This window comes from Aptenodytes forsteri, unplaced genomic scaffold, assembly GCF_000699145.1.
Source record: "Aptenodytes forsteri isolate BGI_AS27 unplaced genomic scaffold, ASM69914v1 Scaffold411, whole genome shotgun sequence".
Taxonomy (NCBI): domain Eukaryota; kingdom Metazoa; phylum Chordata; class Aves; order Sphenisciformes; family Spheniscidae; genus Aptenodytes; species Aptenodytes forsteri.
In genome coordinates, this window is record NW_008794119.1 from 416,593 (window position 1) to 434,931 (window position 18,339).

Sequence of the window (18,339 nt, forward strand, 5' to 3'; positions counted from 1 at the left end):
GGATTATTTTTCCCTTGTTGCCCCCTCTTTTTTTTTTTTTTTTTTTTTGAGTTCAAACGTTTCAGCTAAATGCTACTCCTCACTCATCCTTCACTGCCTTCAAAGGCCTTTTCTGTAATTTAAAGTATGTTTATCAAATTCTCAAAGCCACTAATCCTGGCATCTCAGTGAATCCCTCATATGTGTTCAAGACTTCCAGATTCTGAGTCTTCCAGCCTAGTTTTCTTAGTAAAAAGAGACAACAGAGTAGAATTAACTCAGTCAGCAAGTTCAGTTTCACGCATATGCAAAATTTGCTCAAGACTCACAGATCTTAAGTCCTTATAAACTTACTAAAAATCAGTGGCAGAATGTGCTAAGCAGATTCATATTGCCAAATCTGTTGCAGCCGTTACACAAGCTAACTGTCCTGTGTCTAGCCAGCAGTCAGGAGACATGGGAGGAACAGAATGTTTGAAAAGGGCTGGAAAAAAGGAGGAAGAGATGCGTTATGGGGATGTGGGTAGTAAGTAGGAGACACTGTGTATTAGTAAAAAGGACAAAGAACAGATCTGCAGGAAGCTTGTCTTTGGTTTGGTTTCATGGAAGAGCTTGTTAAAAGAATGCAAGTCTCCAACAGTACAAAATGGAGTATTTGATCTTCCAGTTACACAAATAATAATAGTCATTAATTACTAGTCAGAAAACCACGAAAGTTGCCAACATACTTCTGGTGTCCCACAAAAAGTTGCAGTGGTATCAGAACTTGCAATCCCTTCTTTACAAAGTCCAAAGTCTGTCAACACAACGTGACCCTGTTTAATAAAGAGCAGTATTTTAAAAACAGAACATGGTCAACATGTCAATACACGTAAGTGTCAATTTTGTGAGAGAACACAGAAAACCAAAAATAATATTGCCTACTTACTAGTGAATCTAGGAGAATGTTTTCTGGTTTTAAATCCCTATTTTAAAAAAGAAAAAAATCGTATTAATTCAAAACAGCAGTCACTAACACAAGAGCTTCAGAGGCAAGGACTTTTATTCTTCAGCTGAAAGCTTCCAAGTTTTGGTGAAATTCTTATGTTCAAGTTTCCCGTAAGATGATTTCACGTAGTGGTTTTTATTCAGTAATTTGTCCTATTTTGAACTTCTGCAGGACAAGGATACATTTCAGAAACTTACCTGTACACTATATTTATGGAGTGTAAGTAGCCCAGTGCACTGGCTATTTCAGCAGCATAAAATCTGGCTCTGTGCTCAGGAAAGGAACGTTCTCTTTGTAAGTGAAAGAACAGCTGTAAATACGCAAATAGTAAATAAGAACATTACACACAAAACCCCAGGTTAATAACATATAATTTTAACAGTAAAAAGTAATTTTATTTAGCTGTCCATAATAGGATTTTCAAAATTGGGAGAATACTGATCACAGCCCATTGTAAAGGATCATTTCGTTCCTCCCACCTAGAATTAGCAAAATAGAGAGACTCAAATCCAGAACGCAACCACCACATACCTCTCCTCCATTAACAAAATCCAGGACAAAGTAAAGCTTTTCTGTTGTTTGGAATGAGTAATGTAATCCCACCAAAAATGGATGTTTCACATTTTTCAAAAGCACATTACGTTCAGCCATAATATGTTTTTGCTGTAAGGAAGTAAAGATCAATAAGTAAACAGGAATGATTCTGTAATTAAGGGAAAAGGGAAGGGAGGTGGGTGGAGAAAGAGTATTTCTCTTCACCTCTTTCCTATTAAGAACAATTTTTTTCTGCAGCACTTTGACAGCATAGTATTTCCCATCCAGTTTTCGTTTTGCAAGAAGAACCTGTGAAATTCAAAACAAATGAAGAAAAGTGCTTGTTGCAGTTCACGTTTTATTAGTAGTATTTTCATCATTTCAGCATAACTGGAAAGTATTCGTGCTATTTTTTCACAATAAAGTTTCTTTGCTTTTAATATAGTCAATCAGCAATATCATCATCAATAGAGTGAGCTTACAGTTCAGTAAAATCTGTCATGATAGTGTTATCATGAAAGAACCGAATTATAACATTTATTTTCCAGGACCTGCTGAATCTCTATCAAGACCAATTTCAGCTGGTTTTGTAAGTTTTACAGATAATTTAATGGAAAACAACTTGAAAAATAACCTGAAAACAAAGATTTAAAGAGGGATTCTCTGTTGCATCTTTGTAGAATATCAATATTTCAGTCACTTTTCAATGGGCTGTCGCTCACACTGCTCCATAGCATTAGGGGTTTGACAAACAGTCCATGCCAAAGGGAAATGCACGATTCGTACTCCAGCTGCTGCATAAGCACAGGGGTACCTCCCTTCCTCTCTGGGGGAAACAGAGGATCCCTATTGCTCTTAACGAGAAAGGGAAACCCTCCCTTTTGTTACTCCCAACAAGTGACAGAGGCAGCCAACTGCCGCAACAGGGAAAAAATGGCAGGGCTATAAAGAAGCAGCAACAGGGATCCAATACGACAGTTTATACGCCACCCTAGACTGACACCACTTCCAAAACCTCTGGCCAAGTCTCGCCAACAGTCACTATGCACAAGACACCAGCTAGCATCCTTGCACCAGGATAAGACACAGTAATAAGAAAGCTCACCTTGCCAAAGCTGCCTTTCCCAATGACTTTCAGGAAATCAAAGTCTGTTGGTTTAGCACTGAAAGATATTTAGGAAGAAGACAGGTCATCTGGGTAGAAATTACAAGCTTTATAGCTGTACGGCTGTCTAGTGTAGCCCTTGAGTTGTAATGTGAGAAGAACAGTCTGTTAGCACCTTCCTTTATTCTTCATTCTACCCAACACCTAGACTTCTGCAGACCTTTCCCTTGGGAGACGACTCCTCTGCATTTTGCAATTCCATTTTCCTCCAGGGAAAGTGTTCAAGTTGCATCCTTCGAGTTTATTTTATTTTGTAAGTTTAAGATGTAAAGGAGGAGCAAGTGGATTCTCAAGCTTACATGAGGGAAGGAAGGACAGACCAAGTTTGTTATCTGTTCTCTCTTTGCTTATCCCATCCTTCCCTCCATCTATTCCTCTCTCATTTTAAATTACAGCAAGAGGAGGGACACCCTAACACCTTCCTCTTCTGTGTGGGTATGTATGAACTCACTCTCGTTTTTTCCACTTCCCACATCACCACTCCTTTCAGTTATTTCCCAGGATTCCCTCACTTTTTCCTAAATACAATGCAGAGATATTTTTGTCAGCAAAACAATTATCCATGTTTTCAAATTCCAAAACAACAGTTACATCACCATACACCTCTCCATTTATTGCCCCTGACGGGAAGTACTCTTAAATTTCATTTCTTATTGTAATCTATTAAGCATTTTCCTCCTGTTAGCCCAGAACAAATCTGTGAGGGAAGCAAAACCAAAATAGCAGTCATCTCCTAGATGAGAAAAGCACAGATTCACACAGAACTGAGAACAGAAACTCTACAGAAGACAGCAGAGAAGCAAATTATGACGGCAGTAACTAGGTTTGTAGTATCAACAAGGCAAGCTGCTCCTTTGCCATGCATTAAAACAAACTTGTTTTCGGAAACCATTCACATTCTTAACAGTTGTGCAACCACTCCCAAGACTTGTCATCTTTGCTACAGCATCCTTAAGTAAAAGGATAGCAGCCTAACAAGATCGGAAGCTTAAAAGGAAAAAATATTTTAACAGCGGTTGTTTATGTAGCACAAGATTCAATGTTTTGCTTCCTCCTGAGCAGTACAAATTAATAAATAAAGGCATATAGCCAAAGAACTTTTCATACTATTAACTATTACACTCAGTCTAATTTTTCAGGTTTTAAAATTAATTTTAATAAAATTTCATTAAAATAAAGATTTTATATTAAATTTCATTTCATTTTAATTCAATTTAATTGAAGCATACTGAGGATTTCCAGATGGTCCCAAGTTGATATTCTGTGAGGTAGAGTTTAGCTGTTGGGAGAGACAAAGAGGTTTATTTTTAATTTTTTTTTTTTTTAAATTCTCTCTTGTATTTCAACCAATATTAATTTCAAAATACTCTACTAATTTGCTCAATCCATACCTTCACACTTGTTACATTAGATTTCTGAAGAGATCTAACATACAGATTGGGAACTTCGTGAGTTGAACTATCTGGCCATCATCACCTTGTCACATATTATTTCTACACACATCATATTCAAGGATGAAGGTAATAAAATAATTGTGTCCAGACACAGAGGACAAGATTAGGAACAAAAATTTAAGAGCGTGTCAACAAACAACTTGTTCCTCATCCAGAATTTAACCCTTTCTGTAGTTGCTCTAGGAATATATTTTCTACCTTTTATTATAAATTTTCCAAGATCTTACCAATAAAATAATTTTAAACCCACACTGTTTATGCAAGCAGCATTAGTGAAAGACATGGTGCTTAAAAAAAAAAGTGAACATTCTCCCCGCCCCAAGAAAAACATTACCGACCTTTTCTATCCTGACATTAAAGGTTAACTAACTCAATTCCAGGAATGGCATGACTCTTACCAGTACACACCCAGGCAGAATTTGTAAGTTACAAGGAGAGGAGGAAGCCACTGTCGTTTAGGTAATTTTCTCCCTTTTGTTTCTGATTAAAAAAGCAGTATTTGTACCCTCATTGTGGTTTTGGACTTTATCAGAGAAGGATAAACTGCATTCAAAGACAAGTCACCTGGGGACAGGCTAGCGGGCATCACAAAACCAGTACTCCTACAGCAGCAGAGAATGCCCTGACAGCAGTGCTGGATACTACTATTCACTAATAAGAGCCAATCACACAATAGTACTGGACAGTTTTAAAAAAGCTACTATATAAGTTTTAAGATTTTTCTTTTCTTGAGGGCTTGTTTTTGTTCCTTATTCTTCAGCTTCATAACTTACAGTAACGAGAAGGTGAATTTTCTATCAAAAAGTATGGTCCATTAGCTCTCTTCCTATTTTGGAATTTGTTGTGGCATGACACATCATTAATTTTCCACAGAAGGTTTAGATCATTCCACATTACTTAAAATACCTTTCAAAGGAGGAGGAAACGGGTATTTTAAATTAGAGTTTTGCTGCATGCTCACAGTGCTGTCAAGCACTTAAAAAAAAAAGGCAGCAAAGACTGGCATCTTTGGAAGTGAAACTTTCAGAAAACACTAGATCTGCTGTGGATCACACACAAACCAAAACAACAACTCTTACATCTTTAACAGGGGCTGAATAAGAAGAAAAGTACTAAGATCACATCTGTATGCCAAGAAGTAAGCCATAGAGAAAACAAGTTTAAATATGGCACTTCTGCCTTCCTAGAAATACTACTTTTTTCAAACAGCACTGTTTCTGGAGGCTGTAAATTAATTTTCAGAGAATCCATCTAGCTATGTAGTGGCTTTTGTGACAAAAGAGGCTTCAGACCTCACACAGTGTTATATGTGAAATGATATCAAATCCATCCTTGCTCCTGAGGGACTTTTAGAAAGACTGCATTCCCCCCTCCCCCTTCCCGAGAATTATATTTCTCCCCCTATTTTAAGAAAACCAACACACAAGCAAACAAAACAACGATTAAACATTCAATCTCCCCTGCTCCTTGCCAGATGTTCTTAGCAAGAATCTTTGAAGAGACTGCAAAAACGGTGACAGCTAAGCTATGACTAAAGCTGTGTTTCTTTAACCCATATAGCAAGTGGGGAAGAAGCAAGACAAAGCTAGCCATCACTTTTACCCCTCTCTGCAGTTCACATCTGACAGAAAAGTATCTTGCAGCCCACAGTGGAACACATTTGTTTAAAAGAGCATGGAGGGGATTTGCTGCGAAACAAACCAGTAATTTTCAGTAAACAATATAGCTAAGATTGCCCTCAAGTAACTAAAATTTAGAAGACTCTTCTACTTCTGTTTTACTACCTTCCGACTGCTCCTTTCATCTTCATCCTCAGATGGATCCGACTGGTGTTTTGGGTTATCCATCTGAAGAAATGCTCTGACATCTGGGCTAGAAACACAGTTAACTTCATTAGCACACCAATAATCTGCATGATTTTCAGCCATAACTATAGGAAGCATAGGATTAAACAGCAGTGTACAGAGGAGTTACTCATCACAAAGTTTTATATTTAAGTTCTGGTAATTAAGGACTGTGTACAAGAAATGGTTTTATAGCAACATAATTCAACTGCTAAATGTGTTACATACAGTACATAAAATTTTCCACTTCCAAAAAACCTGACATGTTAAAGTATATGTATGTGAAGACTTCATAAGGAAATGCTCTGCAGAACTGCACTGAAAGGTAATTATCAGAAGAAAGAACACTATCCAAAGTATGAGTTCTAACTGGCTAGCAACCACCAGGAAACCAACTTTCTTTCAAAAAACTGAAAAGTTTAAAACCGTTTTTAGTTTTCCAAAATTAATGAAATAGTCCAACACAATACAGAATGAAATAAATAGTCTGTATCCCAAAGAGAGATGCATGTCCCAAGAGGCACATGGTAGGAACATTCCTGTCCCCATTCACTTTAAAGCGGAAGATGGAGATTTTGTATTCAGAACGCATTCTAGCTGGGCACTGACAAGACAACGTAAGACATCCTTCCAGTCAGATGCAGAACAGAAACACTATCCTTCAGGAACCAGCAAGAGAGACTACAAGCTTCCCACAGGAATAGGGGGAAACATCCCTAAGGAGATGCATTTTAAGGTCAGCATTGGTTTCTAGGTTCTGTCTTGGTGGGGCCTGGGGGAGGAGGACTGGGACAAAGGACAGAAAGTAAAAGAATTCTGAGAACCCGCTCCCAGGAGGCAAGGCTTACCCAACAGTAAGTTCAAAAGAAAGTAATGTCTGTCTTAACCACAGCACAGTGAGGGAGTGAAGAATAATGTAATACAAGTGAGGCAAAATTAATTCCTAAACAAATGGATATCACGTATAGCCTATATACCACTTGAAGAGATGACTTGAATCTTTCAAGTTCCTTCAGTTCACTAAAGGCAACCTGCTTATCAAGGAAGAATCTTACCAAAATTTTAGAGATAAAGTTCTTTGAGAAGGTCTCAGGGCAGCCACCGACAAACTCTGCATAAGCCATTCAGTACAGGAAAAGCATTAACTTACTATGGAGCTGCTCTTTTATCTTATCCCTAGTATATATAAAATAGGGTAGTTTTATATAAGAAGCAGACACACTTGCTTTGCTATTTTCAATCCATTTCACCCTCCACACTTCTGTAAAGTGAGGATCAGAAGAGATGAGCTGTTTCTGACATTCCTCCAGCTCCTGTATTTCACATTAGCATTACTGAACTTAATTCATGTCCTATGCTATCTGAGGCTCCCAGTCTCCATTGCTTACATTCTGTATTCCTAAACCCTATTTGAAATCTGTTTCAGTTACCTTCAGCCTTTCAGGTTTAAAATACAGCAACAAGACTGGTCACACAATTTCCCACCACCATTTCAGTTTAATTCTTCCCATCTTATATGAACCCCAAATTCTGACCTATTTCAGGGTCTGTTTTGCATCCTGAGTCCCAGGAAGACAAAAAATCACTGTGGTTTGAATATTGTAGTAATATTGGCTCATGATGCAACAATAAGTTTCAAAATCTTTGGATATCATAACATCAAGAATATAAAGTTATGGCTAATGCTTTTCACTAGACAGAACAACAAAACCAGACCTTAATTACCTTTCAGCATTAATTATTCTGGACAACTGGGTGATTAAATAGAGCATGTTGTAATACATCTCAAATAGTTACTACAGTAACTTTGTCCATGACTGAATTCACAGCAGAAAAAAAACCCAGCACATTCACAGTAAAAGGCTGCTGTACAGTTGCAGGGCATTCAACAATCTCCGCAATACATGGCAGCCAGAAACATAACTGATCAATGTTACATTGTTCACATTTGTAAATTTAAAAGCACTGCAAAGAAGTAGTGATTAAAAAGAAAAAGTTTAATGTACCAATTTCTTAGCCAAGATTGCAGCAAATTATGCAAAACGCTATACAGATTGGTAGGACTTCTGTGCTGTATTAGCTCACAAGTATTAACTCAATGTATTTTAAAATACACTGAAACTATTCCTAAAATAAGCTCACATATCAAATTAAAAGGACCAAGAAAACAGTTTAAAGGGATGCTCGATATACATTGTACATATACTACCAGCAAAAGTTGTTCTTGTCTGGATTTTTATGATTGACTGGATAAATTTAGTTTATGGATTATCTCTGAAATCCACGAAGGGGTGTCAAGCTCTGCCTAAATACGGTTCCTTCTGTGATACTTGTTCTGCATTACCCTTCCTGCAGAAACATATGAAGCGGCACAAAAATTTTGGACACACCCACAAATATGAACAAGCCCAAAAAGTTACACAAATTTTGAAGCAAAATGGTAAAATTGTCAGTGACAGAACCTTAATGTTTAAGAGACACTTTATTTAAATAATGGTGCCCAGCTCCTCCCTCTTCTCCACTCACCTTTAAAAAAAAAAGTAAAACACTGCTATCTTTCCTACAGAAAGCAAAGGCTCAAAAAGCCACAGTGATTTTAAAAGAGCACAACTAATGTAATGCAAGGTTTGCTTTCCCCAACATGGACTGCAAGATCTTACAATCCAGGAGTTCCATACTCATTTTTATATTCATCAGACTTTGAAACCAGAAAAATCTAGTCACTCTGGTATTCTTCTAGGGAACAAATGCAGAACCCCGCTTCTCACTTAAGGAAGTGGTAACTCATTTCCCCATAGAGGTTGCAGGGTATTGTCATCCTTGAGTTCTTCAAGTGTTACGCAAGTGTTCTCATTTTCATTAAGAAGCTACTTTGGACTACTTAAAAATAACTACGTTACATCTTTAATGCATTCTCTATTATACATTCGGATTCAAACAAATTTTCTTTGGATATGTTCTGATAGACAATTAAATGCGTTACTTTTTCAGTGAAGACCTACATTTGAGGGGGCGAGCAGCCCAATTTGAATAGTTGCTCAGTGATTTAGGGGGCCTCACAGTGCTCACAAGTGACCAACTCCCAGCTCCTATCCAGTCAGCAAGGGCAATGCATTATCAGACCTCTATCCCTTCTGACTTTTTTTTTTTTTTTTTTTCCTCAACATCTGCATTCTATCCGCAGGAGCAAGTTCTCAGCTTGAAGCTAGTCCACTTAACTCCCAATTTGGTCTAAGCCAATCCATCTTGCCCCATATTCCATCTGACAATGATTGCAGGAAAATCCTTATCAACCATTACAGGGTCTCTCTAATCACTCTAACGCACTTTAGGTTTTTGTTGGGTTTATTATTGAGCAGAAAGGTTTGGCTTTGATACAATATTCAACAAACATGTTAGACCCAAGAACAAAGTCCACTGAAGGAAGGGGGGGTGGGAAGAACACAGTGCTGCATGTTTCAGAGAATAATGTAAATATTACCATCTTGGACACACTGAATCTGACATCTGTACTTTTCAATTCAGATGTTCAGGTGCCTTCCCTTCCAGAAATGAGGACATTATCATGAACCATCCTTAAGCTTTTAGTGAAACAGTTTTCCTAGGTAGGACTTAAAAATGTGACATCCTGATACTGGTTTTAAAGCTTAAAAGATGTAGTGGAAGGTGGACTTCCTTAAAGTTCTGTGAGAATGCATAACCCCCTAAGTCTTTCTTGTACATTACTAACTTTACATGACTTATTTTACCTAATATCAAATTTAATTACCACATTAAAGCAAAACAGTCTAAGAAAGCAAGGATGTGGACTATCTGTGAAGACTCAGTCACCACATATTCCTTGAGTAGTTTCTAGCAGATTTTACAAAAAAAAAAAATCATTACAACCACGGTCATAAAGTTTTGGTATTTCTTCACTAATAACATTCATTGGCACATAGAAAAGGTGACAGATTATGTAATTATTAATATGATTTGTTGGAATGGAGCACTGCAAAAAGTAAAAGCTCACTCCAGAAAAACAAAGTACCCTGCAGTTATTAAAAGAAAAACACAGAAATTACTATAAAAGTAAATGCTTTTGCACTGAATTGTGAATTAAAGGCTTGCTTTTTCTCCCACATAAATCACTTACTTTAAGGGTGGGGTGGAGGAGAACAGCACAAGACAAACTTCAGTCTCTATTTTGTTTTTATTGTAGAACTATGCCTAATAAGCTTTTTATTTAACACACTTTCAACAGCACCAAAACACTTTATAAGACCTATTTCTCAATACTGATTTAAGTTAGTTTTAATGGATCAGACAGGCTAAGTGCCATGTTAAAGAACATAAGATTCAGCTACAGACGTATTTGAGCGTAAAACAATTTTAAAAGCTCACAAAAATTTAAGAAGGCAAGTGGATTTGAGGTTTGGCTTTTTTTTTTAAGCACACCTTTTTGTGATGGGCATAAAAAAAAGAAAAGTACCATTTTACCTTTGGAGAACAAATAATAGTATGTTTTGAGACAAAGTATTTTGTAGTTGGACATACTGACAACCAAACAGGGGTGGGGTTGTGCTAAATAAAACCAGTGTCCTTTCCTAATGTAACAAAACAGATTAGCTTTCAATAATTATTTATTTTAAAGTGCTTTCTATTCTTTCCCAGAGAAGAACACGACTACGACCACAAACCTCACAGTATTTGTTCTAGTGGAAAACTATTCCACCGTAAAGACTTTGTTTCAAAATTTTTTCCACTTATGACAAGGAAGTATATATAAAATGCTTGGTTTTTTCCAAAAAAGAAAGGAAGTACATATGTCAGGTTAATAGGACTATTTTAAAGTGCTTTCTATTCTTTCCCAGAGAAGAACACGACTACGACCACAAACCTCACAGTATTTGTTCTAGTGGAAAACTATTCCACCGTAAAGACTTTGTTTCAAAATTTTTTCCACTTATGACAAGGAAGTATATATAAAATGCTTGGTTTTTTCCAAAAAAGAAAGGAAGTACATATGTCAGGTTAATAGGACATTAAATAGTTCATTTGTTGGGGGGAAAAAAAAAAATCTGACTGCACACTGCAAACCACAGCAATATTCTGTTAGATTTTTTTTTCCTGTGGGAAACTGGCAGTTTCACAGGTTGTACAGATGGGCTAATTAAACAAAGCATATGTATTAAAGACATTTACTCAACACTAAAGCCAAACATAGAGCATTAACATTTTACTAGTTCAAGTAACATAGAAAGCTGCATGGATTTAGTTTAAACTGATTAGGTATAGATTTAAACTGAAAGAAAAAACTGCAGTTTACACCCCAAATCAGTTCACAAACAGAAGCGCTGTCCTCCAGATTTAACTGGAGCTGACTCGAGCATATCACCATCTCTCATTCATCACCGTCCCACTGATGGAGGTTAACATACCTGCAGTTCTTCTGACAGAACAGTTTATGTGCAAGCTTATTCATTTGCTTTAGGCAGGTCAGCTTGGTTATTCCAAACCACCTAAGCAAGCTGATTAAGCTACTTGGTTAACAGGCTTAAAACAAGTTCTGGAGTAGACACATGAACTGCTCTAACAAAAGGATGCAGGCAGTGACTTACTCCCAGAAGGACTATGTAGTAGCAAGTGACAGTGGAGTTCTCAAACAGTAAAGCTATCGGCAAAACAAACACCTGCCCTGCAGCAATGGAGTTTACGCTGGAATCTGTGCCTCTTGAACTAAAATTAGTTAATTGTCTGCACGTTTATTTGTCAATCAGTTTTCAGAAAACAAAGGCATCTTTATAATGTTCATCAGTCTGTAGATTTTTTTCCTGAAGGAATGAACAGCCATATTAAAGTTTATTTATTACACTTAAGAGCACTGAACAGGTAGAATACATTTTCTGGTTAAAAGTACTTAATTTGCAATGTTGTATTTGACATCTCATGTCTTTTAAATAGTCCTTATAAAACAGAAATGAAACTACTTACTGGTTGCATAGCTCTGGCTGTCTAACTAAATTCTGAATGAATTCATTCAGTCCTGCTCTTCTCTGTTTAATGAAATCTGGGGCGGGCAAAAAAAAAAAAAAAAAAGGAGAGAGATTTATTAGAATGATCAGCCAGGCTGTGAAAAAGACTTATTTTCAAATTTAGGTTTTTTTAGGACTTGAACAGCAGTTAAAGAGAGACTGGTTCATGATTGGTTCTGTATATGAAAATCATAAGCTTAAAACACTCAAGTGAGGTGAGAGAACAAATTTCAGTTTCTCTGCTACACTACCTGACAATGCAGAAAGCCAGGTGGATTAAAAGTGCACTGAATTGCTCCAAGAACAGCATGTAACCACAGTGGGCTAACCTGTGCAGCCTTTGTTGCACGGGTGAGCCCTTCAGGGCCTCATTCCACTCAGAAAAAAGCCACAGGCAAAACTCGACATCAATTGCACAAGTCAAGTTTTTACACGAACAGTCCCACCAAGCAGCATAGTTCCATAATATACGTATGGCAGTGGGAAAGTTGCACAATTCATCCAGCCAGCAGGCACTCAGATGTAACCATTAAAGATAACTAATTAAAATGGTGGGTTTTTTTTCCATTTTGGACATCATCTCTAACGTAAAAAAAAATAAATAAATACTCGGAATCTCCACCTTCATCCAAAGCTTAACACACATAACTTTTCTTGAGCAATATGGAAAGATACACAAGGGACTTGAAATAGAAAGAGAGCTCTAACATGAAATAAAGTGTAAAACAGAATAATCTAGTTTTTCATTACTCATATCAACAATAATTTGTATGGAAAAAGAATACTCTCTTCTGTATTAACTTTTAAGGTATTCCAATGATTCTGTCACATATAGATTACTGACAACTATTAAAATTTTAAATTAAAATTAAATTTCAATTAAAAGCTGTATTTCAAATATTAAGAAAAATGTTCATATTGTTTCAGGGATGAAATCCCTAAACCCTTGTTAGGGCATTTAATAATCCCAAATTACTGACATCAAACAGGAAGGTAAATCTGCATAAAGATCTTACGGGAGTCACTAACATCAGCAGTTTCAGTATGGTGGATGTACAATGCAATCAGCCACACTAAGCCTACACAGCTATCCACGCTGTTGAAGATAAAACACCTGCATCACGTCAGCTCTAATGTATTCTGTAATTTTCTAGTTCTGTATTCTGACTGGTTTCTATGATTTCCCTCTGCCCCATTTTTCAAGTTAAAACAAGATTAACTTTGAAATAACCTAAGCGACAATAAAAATGGAGTGTTTAGATGACAATGTATGTTATGACAGTATTTTTGGTATGACTTTGGGAAAAGGGATATATAAGTTTCACTCTACTGCACTTACGACCCCAATGCAATAGTACAATGCTGCATACCCAAGCATGGATTGACAGAAGTAGAATACCTTTCCACCATTTGTAAAGTATGTGACTTATTTCAGAAGCCAGCAGAAACATCACATCAAAGCTTCAATAAATCAGTGTTACAATAAAGAATTATTTAAATGAGCATCATGGCTCCATCTCCACCCTGTCCCCCAGCAAGAAACATCTTGAGAACTATTTAGTTTCTCATGCTTCAAGGATTTCAGGATAGTTCATGGAAATTTAAAACAGGTCTGAGAACTTTATTAAAACTATATATGTAAAACAAAGTTTTAGGGTTTTGGGTCATCCCCCCCCCATTTAAACTCCAGTTTCCTAAATTTGACTCCAAGAAATCCACCTGTACATTTCGCTGTACAGCATGCATGACATTACTACGTCTTCAGCCAGCTCTGAAAAACCCAAGGTCAGAGGAAAGGAAAGAAACCAAAACAAAACAAGAAGTCCCTGTAGACATAATACATGCAGAACTTTTGGCAATCATTTACATCTTCATTTGAAGCGGACATCAGAGCCTGGGTACTTGTATTTGATTATTTTAATAAAAAAATAAAAGGGAGTTTCATGTCAGGATCCAGATGATTAACTGTCACTGCCAAAAATTGTTTGAAACAACTTTCAAAAACCCAAAACAACACATCCCAATAAGTTCAACACCTTTGGATCCATTTGTTCTCCAAATGAGAAAATTACATGCTTGAAACAGGTGCAGGAGGAGCTGAAACTACAAACACAGTCTGATCACATCAGCAAGCCAGGGGAGGCTGGGAGGTTCCCAATGACCATCAGGAAAACCCTGAAGTAAAAATGGCCTGAGTGAAGCGTATAAACACACAGAGCAAAGGCCTGGCCTCCCATTTGCCTTTTTATTTATTCATTGGTGGTGCCACCTAGGTTAATTCAATGCACTTTACAAGTGATTTTCCATTAGTATTTTGATGTGGACAAAGCAAGCTTAATTTGCACCTATCACTGCTAACCGGATCACATCATGTTCATATCAGACAGGCTTCTGTAAATAGAACAACAGGAAGAGGTTCATTTTCATCTAAACTGTACAAGGAAGCACATTTAGATACAGAGAGTTCAAAAGCCTTCAAAGATAAATCCTTTAGTGATTTCATTTTTCAGAGGGGGGGGGGAAGTCACACAAAGGAAGTTTAAAATTTACTAGGCATATGTTTAGAAGAATTTGGGGTTTGGCTTTTGCTTTTATAGAAGAGAGATTACACCTGACAGTTCAAAATCTCTCATAATCCTGAATATGGGAGGGTTGCGAGGAGCTATAGCCTTCAGCACGAGAGGCACTGGGCCACTAAGCAATACTTTGTTCAAGATCACAAGGTAGAATACCTACCTACGCTAGTTCCTGTTCTTGACTGAAGCATGATTAAACTTTGCTTTAGTCACTGTTTTAAGGACTGGTGTAAAATTCATCTAAGATAGGTTCTTGTAGGCTGGAATAGATCAATTTTCATATAAAGAAACCGACAAAATGAGTAACAAGATGATAACTTACCGGGATCAAAATTATCTCCAAATATTCTTTTAGCTGGAATCTTCAGGTTCATGGTGGGAAATTGCTTCTTTAGCTGTAGACAAAACACATACAATCGGATTATGCTTAGACATCAAAGTACCTAGAAATAATTGCATTTTGTTTGTTTTCTGACGAACAGTTTGAACATCTGATTATTAGTAATTCTGCTCCTCTCTACCATCTTCTCTACTTATACATTTAGAGGAAAAAGAAAAAACAAACCCAAAACAACCTGTTTGTTTGCACCAGTCATACCCTTTTAAATTCAAAGGCCATCTCACTTTAGAAAGCTATGGACTACTGCAGCTATCTTCTGCAATATTGGCAAAATGATTTTCCACTTGCCTCAGATTAAAAAAGTAAGCTAGAATTTCAATCTTGGTTTTATTCTCCTCTTTACTTCCTTCCTCCATCAATTCTCTCTCTCTCGGGTTTGTTTTTTTTCTTGTCTGCTTACAGAGGGACATACGCATAAGGTTTAAGTTGGGTCAGGGATACAGGCCTTTGGTTTTTGCCCAAACAACATTCTTAAAGCTTCAGAAACCACAGGTGGTCTACCCCTAAGTCAAAAATGTAAATAGATGAATAGCCTGTTTTACAATACTGCATTTGATAATTTGATTATATTCTACACTTGATAAACTGACCAGAAGATCATATACAACAGTACTGAATTTATCAAAAAAACCTGACACGAGTCAAGCTTTGATTACATTTGCTTCATCTTCAAGCGCTCCAGGGAAGAGCAATCTTACTCTCATCCTCTTAAAGAGATAGTTTTCTAATACAGTAGCTGGCAATTTGTCTTTCCTTAGAAACATCAGTATCTCTTCCAGTTAGTTGGTGTACTATACTATATGAATTACACTGAATAGAAACTGGACTAAACGTCCTCCTGGTTATGCTTCCCCAGGACCTCCACCACTACACACGTTAGAAAGACCAGCGCTGAACCAATTTCAGCAGAGCAATGCTAATCTGAATAGCAAGACAATGTGGCAAAGGGAACCGGATCACCAACACTCACTCTGCAGGTATCGAATAGGGGATACTTTGTTTTCACATCACTTGCAAGTCTATCCCAAGATCCAGGCAAAGCATAGCATGGTGCATCCAGGCTGACTTCAGCTCAGACCTTGTGAGACAGCTCCAAGCTCACTGCCTGCATTTGTACACCACTGTCACATATAAATCCATGTACAGCGAGGCAGAAGGGAAAAAAGCCTGACTACTTCCCACTGGGGCAATGAAAGGGAAATGGAGGCACAGATAAGCAGCTGGTAATCTTTTCTTATGGGGATCACAGAGGAATTATTTCTTTTGTTAAAGCACAAATTGTGGGCTCTAAACATGAGGAACTGGAGAAAAGCACGGACACGGGACATATAACAGACTGCACATCTGAGCAAGTATTTGCCCCACTTGCCCGCTATGTAAAAGGGACAAAATCCTCTTCTAGCAACCAACCCAAGAAATCCGTACTTGGTTGCAGAAGAGGCCTATTTTATTTGGACCACTGCCACAAAATTTGGCTATGAAACTGCAGGTAGCAATTGCCATGACTGACCTAACAGAAAGTTTATTTTAAGAAACAAGGATTTGTTCATAGCTTTCAGTACTTCAAAGTAAAACACTTATTTTAAGAGCAATTTATCTATCTAGATGTTTTAAGTTTTGCAGTGATTTTTACCATCATGAACAAATGCACATTTCAGATGTTTTGACAATCAGTAAATTGCAAGTTTCTCTCATTACACTAGGATCCCAAGCAACAATAAAAAAAGTGACAAATAAGTGGATTTTGAGTTTGAAATTTAAACAAACCAAAGTTTAAAACACCCACCCTGTCATTTTCTTTAAACAGGCTCCTATGGTTATTGAATGTTGACTGAAACTCCTCAATGAAGGAATTAACTCAAACCATAATGCTGCAAACAAGTGTTACTCTGTGCTATTCTGGCATGATTCCATAGCTTGCCTTTTACTTACTGTATTGTAGAGTTTATCGAACTCTGCATACCGTCTGAAGACAAACCATTCATTTCTGCCAACTGAGACCAACACTTTGTAAACCTGTAGTAACAAAGAAAGTTATTGCCAACAGCAAAGTTTAATAAAACCTCCTGGGTTTAATCCTGTGGTGGAAATAAAGGCAGGCTGTTAAATGTATTGTGTAAACATACTTGTTGAGCTACATATTTCTTACAGCTGTCATACAGACATCAATACAAATGATTAAAATAACAATTAGAAGAGCCTGGTATTTTACAGAAATAGTTTTTGCTTAGCTGGTGTTTAAGCTGATTTAATGGAGTTTCATAAATTAGTTCATGTCCAACAAGAACACCTGGCCATCAGACAGCAGTCTAAAAATTTGCTATGAAATTTGTTAACAACTTGATAATCCATAATAAAGACTAATACTAAGGAAGTAAAGCATTTAAATACTGAAGATCGCCTTCACCAAAACCTAAAGAGAAAGCACATATGGAAGGCAGTTATAAAGATAACTGTTCCTTGCAACATCTTGAATACTTATTACTAGTCAGGATCCTGGCAGGTGACAATTGTTCAGGGGGCAAAACACGCTGCTGTGGCTGAAATACAGCACAGGTTACGTAATACACAGCACTGGGATCAAGGGAGGCGTAGCTGGAACCCGCTGCACAGTTCTGGCCATTCAAATCCCACGGCAGCAGAGGACTCCAGTAACTAGACAGATCGTCAATCCCTGGCTTCATAAATCTGGTTGACAGCTGAGTGTCCAGCAGGCTTCTCCTGTCTCTTACGCAACTAGTTGACCTCCCTTCTCTGCCTTCTTGTGCTTCCACAAGGAGCCTGGCTATTCCTTCAGGGGAGAGGATGGGCACAGCAAGGAAACGAGTGGAGAAGGCTGCTAATTCCTGATGTAGAAAACTGGACCAATGCCCCAGTCTCCCTTCTGTCCTCAACAGCAGCTCACCTCTCTCTTTTTAACTCCCTCAGTGGAAGTGGCAGCCACCACCATCAGTTCCTTAGCCCGAGATTTGCATTCATGCTATGTTAACTGCTCAAATAAGCTGCTCTCAGTCTTCCCTGGGGAACACAGGAGGCTGGATAGAAACATCCAGTAGGATGCTGATGAGGCTTTACTTAGAAAACTAGCTTTCTCTTATACTGCTAAACAAGCATTAGCATAAATCTGCATAAATCCGCACCTCGAATACTGTGTTCAGTTTTGGGCCCCTCACTACAAGAAGGATGTTGAGGTGCTGGAGCGTGTCCAGAGAAGGGCAACGAGGCTGGTGAGGGGTCTGGAGAACAAGTCTTATGAGGAGCAGCTGAGGGAACTGGGGTTGTTTAGCCTGGAGAAAAGGAGGCTGAGGGGAGACCTCATTGCTCTCTACAACTACCTGAAAGGAGGTTGTAGCGAGGTGGGTGTCGGTCTCTTCTCCCAAGTAAC

General features: G+C 37.7%; 1 protein-coding gene across 1 annotated transcript in view; it reads right to left on the bottom strand.

Annotated features, from left to right (window-relative positions):
* The window catches only part of LOC103896771 (serine/threonine-protein kinase Sgk3), a 35,642-nt gene that overhangs the window by 6,141 nt on the left and 11,162 nt on the right, over window positions 1–18,339 (bottom strand). The window contains exons 3-13 of the mRNA XM_009276680.1: window positions 16,887–16,970; window positions 14,877–14,949; window positions 11,938–12,013; window positions 5,905–5,992; window positions 3,896–3,945; window positions 2,607–2,664; window positions 1,727–1,810; window positions 1,499–1,630; window positions 1,165–1,277; window positions 908–944; window positions 708–794 (exon numbers count right to left, since the gene is read on the bottom strand). Coding sequence (XP_009274955.1) covers window positions 708–794; window positions 908–944; window positions 1,165–1,277; window positions 1,499–1,630; window positions 1,727–1,810; window positions 2,607–2,664; window positions 3,896–3,945; window positions 5,905–5,992; window positions 11,938–12,013; window positions 14,877–14,949; window positions 16,887–16,970 — 882 coding nt within the window. The remainder of the gene's footprint in view (window positions 1–707; window positions 795–907; window positions 945–1,164; window positions 1,278–1,498; window positions 1,631–1,726; window positions 1,811–2,606; window positions 2,665–3,895; window positions 3,946–5,904; window positions 5,993–11,937; window positions 12,014–14,876; window positions 14,950–16,886; window positions 16,971–18,339) is intronic.